The sequence below is a fragment of the Podarcis pityusensis genome (assembly GCF_964106645.2).
Source record: "Podarcis pityusensis genome assembly, chromosome: 2".
Classification (NCBI taxonomy): Eukaryota; Metazoa; Chordata; class Lepidosauria; order Squamata; family Lacertidae; genus Podarcis; species Podarcis pityusensis.
Genome location: NC_138029.1, coordinates 123,762,911 through 123,773,968, shown reverse-complemented (window position 1 = coordinate 123,773,968; position 11,058 = coordinate 123,762,911). Strand labels below are relative to the sequence as shown.

The 11,058-nt window shown below is 43.7% G+C and overlaps 2 protein-coding genes across 3 annotated transcripts; both read left to right on the top strand.

The window, feature by feature from the left end:
* The first annotated feature begins 1,643 nt into the window (after window positions 1-1,643).
* On the top strand, window positions 1,644-10,001 carry LOC308469609 (extracellular calcium-sensing receptor-like). 2 transcript variants are annotated; one of them, XM_080992314.1, is made up of 4 exons: window positions 1,644-2,196; window positions 3,067-3,361; window positions 4,414-5,247; window positions 7,114-10,001. In XM_080992314.1, exons 1-4 carry the CDS (start codon window positions 1,790-1,792, stop codon window positions 7,348-7,350), a joined length of 1,773 nt encoding a protein of 590 aa, XP_080848440.1. In that variant the 5' UTR covers window positions 1,644-1,789; the 3' UTR covers window positions 7,351-10,001. The 2 variants fall into 2 exon arrangements, with proteins under 2 accessions (XP_080848440.1, XP_080848441.1); XM_080992315.1 differs by lacking the exon at window positions 1,644-2,196 and having other exon boundaries at window positions 2,892-3,361.
* Window positions 9,352-11,058, top strand: LOC308465513 (vomeronasal type-2 receptor 26-like; the record flags this gene model as incomplete). Its single annotated transcript, XM_080985476.1, has 2 exons — window positions 9,352-9,429; window positions 10,000-11,058. The coding sequence occupies 2 exons, from the start codon at window positions 9,352-9,354 to the stop codon at window positions 10,978-10,980; spliced, it is 1,059 nt and encodes a 352-aa protein (XP_080841602.1). The 3' UTR covers window positions 10,981-11,058.

Genomic DNA, 11,058 nt, shown 5'->3' with positions numbered 1-11,058 from the left:
CCCAAGGTTGGGGCATCTGCTTTGCATGCAAAAGATTTAAGCCATAATATGCCAAGGTTGTACTGGGAATACCCCTTGCTTGAGACCCTGGGTACTGAAGTCACTCATCTTACTTTCAGATGCAAACCGCTGCATCAAATGTCCAGAAGATCAGCACTCAAACAAGGACCAAGATCAATGTGTTCCCAAGATTATCACTTTCCTGTCCTACGAAGACTATTTGGGGATTCTCTTGTCTTTCTTTACCTTGTTATTCTCCTTAATCACATGCTTGGTGTTAGGAATTTTCATTAAATACTCAGGAACTCCCATAGTCAAAGCCAACAACAGGGACCTGTCCTACATCCTCCTTGTATCCCTCTTGCTCTCCTTTTTGTCCTCCTTGCTCTTCATTGGCCAGCCAAGAAAAGCCACCTGTCTTCTCCAACAAATGACATTTGTCCTCATCTTCTCAGTTGCTGTCTCTTCTTTGTTGGCCAAAACCATTACCGTTGTGCTGGCTTTCCTGGCCACAAAGCCAGGGAACAGGGTGAAGAAATGGCTGGGGAAGACTCTGGCCAACGCTGTTGTCCTTTCATGTTCCAGTGTCCAAGTTCTCATCTGCATCCCCTGGCTGGGGACCTGTCCCCCATTCCCAGACTCAGACATGCACTCCCAACCTGCAGAGATTATCCTGCAATGTAATGTAGGGTCTGCTGCCATGTTGTATGGTGCCCTGGGCTACATGGGCTTCCTGGCTGCCATCTGCTTCACAGTGGCTTTCCTGGCCAGGAAGCTGCCTGGGGCCTTCAATGAGGCCAAGCTGATCACCTTCAGCATGCTGGTCTTCTGCAGTGTTTGGGTGTCCTTTGTGCCCACCTACCTGAGCACCAAGGGGAAATACATGGTAGCTGTGCAGGTTTTCTCTATGTTGGCCTCCAGTGCTGGGCTTCTGGGCTGCATCTTCCTTCCCAAGTGCTACATTATATTACTCAGGCCTGATCTGAATACAAAGGAGCATCTGACAACAAAAAGTAAAGATGCCATCTGATTCTTTTTACATTCTTTTCCATTGTAGGGATCTGTGAACAGAAAGGCAATAACAAAATCCAGCCACTTGCTGTTCTAAAATGAAATATTCAAATGTCAAAAAACTTTGTCAGGAGAGGATATGAGGTGATGGGGAGAGATACAAATACTCTGAAATATAATATTCGACTGGCACAGGAGGCTTCAAGTGCATAAAAAAAGTCCATCAGGCAGCAGAGGTTCATCATATCAGGCCCCAAAATGTCCTGAAAAAATAGTTTGATTCTGGCTTATCTGGTGAACATAGAATCATAGAATTACGGAAGTGTAGAGTTGGAAGAGGGATCCCAAGGGGCATATATTTCAACCCTCTGCAATGCAGGAATCTCAACCAAGCATTCATGACAGATGGCCATCCCAACTCTGATTAAAAACCTCCAAGGAAGGAAAGTCCACAATCTCCCAAGGGGGACTATTCAAATGGCTCTTGTTGTCAGAAACTTTTTCCTGAAGTTTAGTCTCCTTTCTTTTAACTTGAAGCCATTGATTCAAGTCCTACCCTCTAGAGCATCAGAAAACAGATTGTGATGTTTTCTTCTAGCTCTGCAGCTGCTGCTCAAGCTCCACAATGATTCCATAGATGTATATTCCCTACATAATTATCATAATCATAGTGATTTATTCCTCAGCAAAACTCACAAATGTACCCACTTTTGACACGAAGAACAGATATTTCAGAAACAAAAGCTTGAAATGCCTGCTGCATTTTTAAAGACGTCTTATGCTATCGAGGGCCCTGACTTATCTTCCAGGCAGGCAGGGATTCCGCCAGTGTGAAAGTTCGTTTCTCCCTTTCCTCACATTTTCTCCAGGGCTTCGGTCTTGTTGGAGACTTTGGGCTTCATCTAATTCGCTTCTTGCTAAGTTGAGAGCAGTGACAACAGACGTAATGACAGGAGGCAGACCCAGAGTGAGGCTCTTATTGATGTTGTTGTTGCTGCTGCCGCTTCGCTGTGCAGCTTCTAGGATATGGAAAGCAAAATGCCCATTGAACTTGAGAAGGGATCATCCAGATGCAACGAATTATTACAAGCCAGGAGACCACCTCATAAGCGGGGTCATATCTACATTACAGACCGTTCATCCTGAACACGATTTCCTTATCCCCCCTTGCAATTACATTGTAAGGTAAGCTGTACTTTCCCCTTGCAATTTCAGCATAGCAGATAAGATTGTGATTAATGGGTAGGCATCTACATTGGACCTTGTTTAATAGTATTATGCTCAGCTGTGATTGCCCAGGCCTCTAATGCTTATATGCCAGGGACAAGTCCTGCTTTCTAGAGTTTGCCCACTGAAGACACAAAATGCATAGGCATTGCTTCCCTCCTTTCTTTTTTCCACTGGAAAAAAACCAAATTGATGGTGAATCATGAAGAGCCAGAGATCATCTGCGTCCCAACTTCTTGACTTGGGAAATGTGAAGATGGCCTGATCTGCACTCCTCTGAAAGGAGCAGGACTATAGCTATTAAACTGTCACAATGTATTTATAAAGTTAACATATAATCACGTTGAATTGAGTCTAGATATCAACTGGCAGCCAGTACAGTTCACCTGCCCTGGGACCTTAGGGTGAAAGTTTGGTACTAAATAGGATAGGAACAGCAATAACAATTAGATGCAGGAATTATATAACTTGTAAAGGTCTCTACTTTACATCTCCTCTACCTTTTTTAAAAATAAGGAAGCAAACTCTTATAACCTACCACTCCCCTTGAACTAGTGCCCTGTCCTTTTACAAACTTTTGCTCAGTATATTTGAGGGTGGTATTCACTCTCTGCTTCCAGCACTTAAGTGTTCAAATATGCTTCTATCTCTCCTTAACTGGCAAGCAGCCATTCACTTTCCAACAAACTCACAGATGGCTGATTATGTGATGTGGATGTTCTGTTTTGCTTCATTCTTGTGACTGCAATTTCTTCCAGGACTTAGAAAGCAGGGACTTGACACTTTTCACTGAACGGAGACTGACATTAGGCTTCATGTTTATTACAGAGAAAGAGGGACAAGAGCATACTGGAATCTCCTGTCCTTCATGATCGCCATCCATGAGATTAACCAGGACCCCAGGATCTTACCCAACATCACCCTGGGCTATGACATCCATGAGAATCATTTCAATGCAAGGATGACCTATGATGCCACGCTAGATCTGCTCTCTCCTGGAAGGGCCAATGTCCCAAACTACCACTGCGGAAAACAGAAGAAGCCCTTGGTTTTCATTGAAGGGGTCAACTCTGACACCTCACTCCAGATTTCAACTATGCTGGGAACCTACAAAATCCCCCAGGTATGAATACACTAGCATGGGCAACATGCAGAGAACAGCCATTTCTTTGAATAGGAAGCAAATTATGAAACTCACTCCCAGAGGAGGCAGTGAAGGTTCTAAGAGTGGATTAAACCAATTCATGAAGGCAAGGGCTATTGATGAATGCTAGGCATGATGACTGTGATCTACATCCCTAGTTGGAGGCACCAATGCTTCTGGGTGCTGAGTTGCTGGTTTCTTACAAGCATCTTGTTGGCCACTGTGAGAACACAATATCGGTCTAGATGGGCCACTGGCCTGATCCAGGAGCCTCTTCTTATGTTGAAGGATATGTACTGCTGGGTGAAGAATGCTTTCAAAAGAGAATCACCATCAGAGCCGACTAAGGGGGGAACATGCCTTTTGGAAAGAGAGATGCCTCTCAGAAGTTACAACAGGAAGCTCACAAGATGTGTACTGTGAGCTGCTAAGCACTTTATACTTACAAGGGGGAAACAGACTCTTTTTTTCAGTCGGCACTTTATAAGAGGACAAGGGTTCATGGTGAGTTCTGGCACCTCTTTTTCTAGGAAAATAGCAATTTACACAGGGCATGAATCATACTTTGGAGGGACAGAAATGCAGCCTCCAGAAGACATCTCTGGGATGGCTTCACAGAAGCCTATTTTGGTAACCTGCCAGGGGACTTTAAGATGGAGGAATAATAAATACTGGGCAGAAAAACAAATCTAAGGAACGAAACTCATGTGAAACTAACACTCAATTGAGCTAAAAATTGACCCCTTTCCCCGAACCAAATGTTAAAAGTAGAAAATGCAACACATCTTAACTCTACATAGCCTCAAACATCGGTGGGGGGGGGGCCATTCTGGGTTGAAATGATGTTGAAGACATGTTATATTGTTGCCTATAATGAATGAATTGATTTATTTCGGTCACTGACCAGAGTGTATTATTTCCTATAAGTGTCCTAAATCTCCTTTCCAGAGTAGCACCGGAGAATATTGCTCTCCCTGACCACAATTTCCAGTTGACCAATAAATCCGTCTATATCTTCCTTTTCTTCCTAGGTCAGTTATGCTTCTGTTCATCATGCGCTTGACAAAACACAATCTCATTTGTTCTACCGTTTGACCCCAGATGAAGCACCCCCAAGCTCAGGGATTGTCAGACTACTCCTGCATTTCAGGTGGACTTGGATCGGGCTCATAGCTGCTGACACTTACAATGGAAAAAGGTTTCTGAGCACCTTCGCACCTGTGCTTGCTAAGGGCGGTGTCTGTGTTGAATTCTCACAAACCATTTTACGAGGCTTCTTTTTTATAGCCAATGCATACAAAAAGCTCCGGCAGAAGATTTCACTTTCCATGGACAGGCGAATCAATGTGTTTCTTTACTATGGGGACTTTCAGTCCACCCTAGAAGCCGCACGTACGCTAGAAATAGTGGGTGAGACCCTGAAACCCTTTACTGGGAAAGTTTGGATCACAATAGCTTTCTCATATGTCAGCTGCGGCATGTCTCCGGAAATACTTGAGAACAAACACATTCATGGATATTTATCTTTATTTTTCCAGACCAAAAAAAGATCAAAACATGATGGTAATCTGCCAGTTTCTTTCCCCTATAGTAATTTCCATCCATGTTGGCCTGAAGGCTATAATTGCTTATATTCAAAGCATGTGTTATCTGTGAAAGGCCAGAGGCGATGCAGAGTGAAGGAGAACCTTTCAGGTTTCCCTCAAGAAGTCCTTGAAAGGAGCCTGTTTCAGGACACCTACAGCATTTACAACACTGTCCGAGCTCTGGCCCATGCCTTAAATGCTGCGTACTCCTCTAGACCCAAGAAGGTGGTGATGATGGGTCAGAACAGGTTGGAAGATGAAAAAGTCCAAGCATCACAGGTATTCATGTTTCTTCTCTAATGATCTGGATGGATATTGTTCCATTTTAAATAACGATTCGTTCAATGACAGATTTGTAGGTCCATTTCCTTTAATTAACAGAAATTAAGCAAGAATTAAGCTGGACCATAAAGAAGGCTGATCGCCGAAGAATGATGCTTTTGAATTATGGTGCTGGAGGAGACTCTTGAGAGTCCCATGGACTGCAAGAAGATCAAACCTATCCATTCTGAAGGAAATCAGCCCTGAGTGCTCACTGGAAGGACACATCGTGAAGCTGAGGCTCCAATACTTTGGCCACCTCATGAGAAGAGAAGACTCCCTGGAAGAGACCCTGATGTTGGGAAAGATGGAGGGCACAAGGAGAAGGGGACGACAGAGGACCAGATGGTTGGACAGTGTTCTTGAAGCTACAAACATGAGTCTGACCAAACTGCGGGAGGCAGTGGAAGACAGGAGGGCCTGGCGTGCTCTGGTCCATGGGGTTACGAAGAGTCCTAAATGACTAAATGACTAAACAACAACAAAGCAAGAATTAAAAAAGGAGATAAATAAGGTTATAAAATACTGTTGGTGAAAATTGATTCATATAGAACTGATAGACCCTTCTGTATCACATTCATTTTAAATCTCCATTCATATACTTTCCTAGGTATACCATCATAATTATTTTCATCAAAATAATCATCTCACTCTTTCCTAATTATCAAAGACAAACAAAGCATTCCAAAGTTAAAGCAAGATAGAATTCTACTGCATGTAAGAAGTTCAATGACTTTTATTTCCAAAGTTTCTCCACAAACCCTTTCCAAGGTCAAGAGGCTCCCTGGTCAAGGAGATGGTGTCCCTGTAGACAATAGCAACTCACCTGCCTTGACCCCCTAGTTTAGTCTTGGGCAGTATCAAAAATTCAGGTGGGCAGAGCTAGGTAAGTTCAGGCCACCCAGCTCCCTCACCCAAATCATAGAATCATGGAACTGGAGAGTTGGAAGGCAATCTACTGCATGCTACTCCATGCTACTGCAATGAATCTGCTCCATGCTACTGCAATGCAGGAATCTCAACTAAATCATCCTTTACAGATGTCCATCCAACCTCTCTTGGAAAACCTCCAATGAAGGAGTGTTCACAACCTACCGAGGGAGACTGTTCTGCAGATCCACCGTCAAGCGGCTATTAGGATCAAAAAACTCTTGGTAATGCAAGCCAAATCAGCCCACTCATGGGCAATCAAATCATGGAACAGCATGTTTTAAATATGGACTGATCTGACATTCAGTAGTAGCAGCACCAGACTAGAGGGCTCAGTAGATCTGCTACTAGTACCTCTGGTGGTGTGAGAGGGCTGGAACAAGGAACAGAAACCAAACACCTAGGTCTCCACCCCCGATGGTGGCCAGCCCACCCTCCACTCCAACCATGCTCTCCCCTACCCACCTAGCTACTTTCCCCCCACTGCCTCTCATTCAGAGAGGGAACTCCACCAAACCAAGTTCCCTTTCAACCAGCCTCTCACTCTGGTTAAGGGTCACCAGCCTGCCTCATGAAATGCCTGGTCTGCAAGTCTAAAGCCTGACTGGTAGCTGCCACAACTGCAGCCAGACCCACAGCTGCAGCCACCGCTTGGAGCAGGACTCTGAGAGGAGCTGCCATACCCTCTCCAACCCCAACTCACAGGATCTTGGATGGAACCTATTTCTTAGGCTACTCAGCTGAAGGAAGAGCTCATTTTGAAAGACCTCAAGTATATTGAGAACATTAAATAGAAAAATACTCCATGGCCACTAGGTGCCTAGATTATATGTGAACCAACTGGGCAGAAATAGCCAACTTTCTTAAATGCTGCCATATTCTCTGTCACTCCAGTTCCACCGTTTCCTGAGTGATTTTCAGTTCTACAATGCTTCTATGGGTGGAGTATATTTAGATGAGAATGGGGACCTGACAGCTGAATTTGACGTGGTGAACATTGTGATGCTTGCCAATGACTCCCTTCACGTAGGGAAAGTTGGGAGTATGGAGACACAGGGATCCGCAGACGTAAAAGTCACCATTGATCAGGATGCCATTGTGTGGCCCCTTTGGTTTAATAAGGTGGGTTAAATCATTCGGATACATTTGATTATGATCCAAAAAAGAAAAAGAAAACAGGATTTTCGATTGAAAGAGATTTCAGTTTTGTAGGAAGAGTCATCCCTACTTCAACTCCCATGAGCATATTTATGAAATTAATATTTTTTGCCTCAACTTGCATCTCTTCATACTTGTTTGCTTTGAATTACATTTCCCAATTTACTGCTCAGTCACTGAGGTTTGGAGAGGTTCTGCTGGAGGTCTTCACAATCTATTTTTGTTTAAAATTCCCTAAACAATTTAGTAAAGGTAAAGTTAAAGCCAGTTTAATCCAGTCGAATCCAACTATGGGGTGTGCCACTCATCTCTGCTTTCAAGCTGAGGGAGCCCGTATTTGTCTGTAGACAGCTTTTTTCGGGTCATGTGGCCAGCATGACTAAACTGCTTCTGGTGCAAGTGGACACTGTGACGAGTGCCAGAATGCATGGGAAAGCTGTTTACCTTCCTACACCTATTTATCTACTTGCACAAGTAAGCTTTAGACCTGCAAGGTTGGCAGGAGCTGGGACTATTGGCTCCACTATTATTGCATGGATAGAAAGACCGTTAACTCCTGACCATCTTTCTTTATGGGCAGACCGTTCCTCATTCCAGATGTGCTGAGAGCTGTCATATTGGGGATGTCAAGGTCATCCGGGAAGGAGAGCCACTTTGCTGCTATGATTGTGCTCCCTGTGTAAAAGGGACAGTCTCTACTGTGGAAGGCAAGTGAGAGAAGTACGGCTTTGAAGGAATAGGGAAACTTCAGTGTGTGTGTTTTAAAAATCTTTTTTTTTAATTTTCCAATAAAAACAGCCAATCAACATATCCGTATCATAATCCAATTAAAAACAAGAAACTAAAATAAAAAAGACCAAATTATAGTCCAAATTGTAATTATTAATTTTACCAGGTTCCCCATAGTCTGGACCTCTGAAGCATATCTCCAAATCTTCAGTCCTGCCTCTTCTCATTGTTTTCATATTTCTGCCTTCTGCTTTTAACACTTTAAAGTTCTCCGCCCCTGGCTATGCGATTCTCAGTCATGTCAAAAGTCATATGTCCTTTCAGTCATCAAATACAGCTTTATTTGTAAAAATATATTTTTTCCAACTGTCTATTTACCAGCGCAGCTTTTCCTGACTTCATTCCAATCTTCCAATCCGGGCTGTTGTCCAAGTTTATCATTTGAAGTTTAACGACGCAGCAACTCCCAAGTTGTTAAATCACTCCAATTCAGGCTGTTGTCCAAACCTTTCTTTTGAGATTTAGTGACGCAGTGTCTTCCACGTTGTTGAGTTGTTACTATAGATTGTTGGGGAGACTGTTTGCAATATTGCAATGTAAATGAATTGTGTTCCACAAATATAAGTCATTTGGTGATCGATCAGCCTTCTCAGAGACCACACAATCTCCCCCCTCTGGGCCCTAGAGGGAAGGGCTGCTAGACATCCATTCAGCCTTCTCTCTCTCATAGTGAAAAACTTCTGCAAACAGCTGCACTATATGTTATCCCAAATTGTTATTTCAAGATATTACAAAAAGTCAGCCAGCAAATATTTCCTACTCCCCTCGAAAAAGGGAGGAATTCTCATCTTTCCGTGCTGCATCATATTAACAAACGCCATCTTGTTTCTTCTTTTATGTTTATCAAGTCTTTCAAGTCTGAGTAAAGCTGTACATTTGAATACTTAATTATAAATAGAAGCCCATCTGTACTCTTTTTTAAAATAATAATAACAGGTTTCTTAATGAGGCTTGGCATAGAAAACCAAATGTAGATGTTAAGAAGAGAAAAAAGACATACCAAATACCTCCGTAATCCAAACACCATGATGAGAATCTCTTTGAAGCCCGAGCTTAAACACCAGGGACTGTACAGTTCTGCAGGTTTTTTCTTAATCTTCTTCGGTCCAGACTATGTCTGTTTATTGTCCAAATCCAATTATTTCATCAAACAGATATTTCTGGCTATGAGAGTGACATCGGAGAATGCCAGCCGTGTCGTGCTCCGGGACCCAGTGTCCTGTCACTTGCACCTTGATGCAAACTGACAATCTTGGACAATCTGTGGGTCTACGAGACAGTCCTCCCCCACCCTGGGGAGTCTGCCAGGGCTAATTACCCCCCTATCAGCCCTGAATTACCGGCATGGCTGGGATTCGATCGTATGGGAGTCAGCCATGGAAACAGGAAGCGAGGGACAACTTTTGTGATCCTGTCCAACACAATGCTATTTCTTCATTTTATCCCTGCCCCCCCCATAAAAAATGACCTCTACCCAAGGTTGGCATATCTGATGGGTAGGGTATAAATAAATCATCATCATCATCATCATGTGTAGTGATGACAGACTCCCTGTGGTTTGATTTTGAATTGGGTTTTCTCTTAGAATCGTTAGAAATAGGACATCTGGTTTCTCTGAAAGTTCTCTTCTGGTGACCCATGTGAGACCCATGCTTTCCTCCTAGGAAACAGTATGTGTTTTCGCCTGCTTGGTGCCCACCCCATTCCACCAGCCTTGCCAGCAGCTTTCCTGGAAAACTTCAGATGTGTCTGCTTCTGCTGATTGAAAGGCTGTAGTTCAGTAGCACAGGATTTGATTTGCATGCAAAAGATTGCCAATTCAAGTCATAGTAGCTGCGGGTCAGGGCTGGGAATGTCCCTTGCTTGAGACCCTGGGTACTGAAATCACTCATCTTACTTTCAGATGCAAACCATTGCACCAAATGTCTGGAAGATCAGTACTCAAACAAGGACCGAGATCAATGTGTTCCCAAGATTATCACTTTCTTGTCCTATGAAGACTATTTGGGGATTCTCTTGTCTTTCTTTACCTTGTTATTCTCCTTAATCACATGCTTGGTGTTAGGAATTTTCATTAAATATTCAGAAACTCCCATAGTCAAAGCCAACAACAGAGACCTGTCCTACATCCTCCTTGTATCCCTCTTGCTCTCCTTTTTGTCCTCCTTGCTCTTCATTGGCCAGCCAAGAAAAGCCACCTGTCTTCTCCAACAAATGACATTTGTCCTCATCTTCTCAGTTGTTGTCTCTTCTTTGTTGGCCAAAACAATTACTGTTGTGCTGGCTTTTCTGGCCACAAAGCCAGGGAACAGGGTGAAGAAATGGCTGGGGAAGAGTCTGGTCAACACTGTTGTCCTTTCATGTTCCAGTGTCCAAGTTGTCATCTGTATCACCTGGCTAGGGACCTCTCCCCCATTCCCAGACACTGATATGCACTCCCAACCTGCAGAGATTATCCTGCAATGTAATGTAGGGTCTTCTGCCATGTTTTATGGTGCCCTGGGCTACATGGGCTTCCTGGCTGCCCTCTGCTTCACGGTGGCTTTCCTAGCCAGGAAACTGCCTGGGGCCTTCAATGAAGCCAAGCTGATCACCTTCAGCATGCTGGTCTTCTGCAGTGTTTGGGTGTCCTTTGTGCCCACCTACCTGAGCACCAAGGGGAAATACATGGTAGCTGTGCAGATCTTCTCTATGTTGGCCTCCAGTGCTGGGCTTCTGGGCTGCATCTTCCTTCCCAAGTGCTACATTATTTTACTCAGGCCTGGTCTGAATACAAAGGAGCATCTGACGACAAAAAGCAAAGATGCCATCTGAATCTTTGTACATTCTTTTCCATTGTAGGGATCTGAGCAGAATGGCAATAATAAAATGCAGCTACTTGCAGGTATAAAA

Coding starts and splice junctions, on each gene's coding strand:
- LOC308469609 (XM_080992314.1), top strand. CDS start 1,790: ATGCTATCGAGGGCCCTGACTTATCTTCCAGGCAGGCAGGGATTCCGC. Junction 2,197..3,066: donor CCTTGCAATTACATTGTAAG/GTAAGCTGTACT, acceptor TGTTTATTACAG/AGAAAGAGGGACAAGAGCAT. Junction 5,248..7,113: donor AAAAAGTCCAAGCATCACAG/GTATTCATGTTT, acceptor CTGTCACTCCAG/TTCCACCGTTTCCTGAGTGA.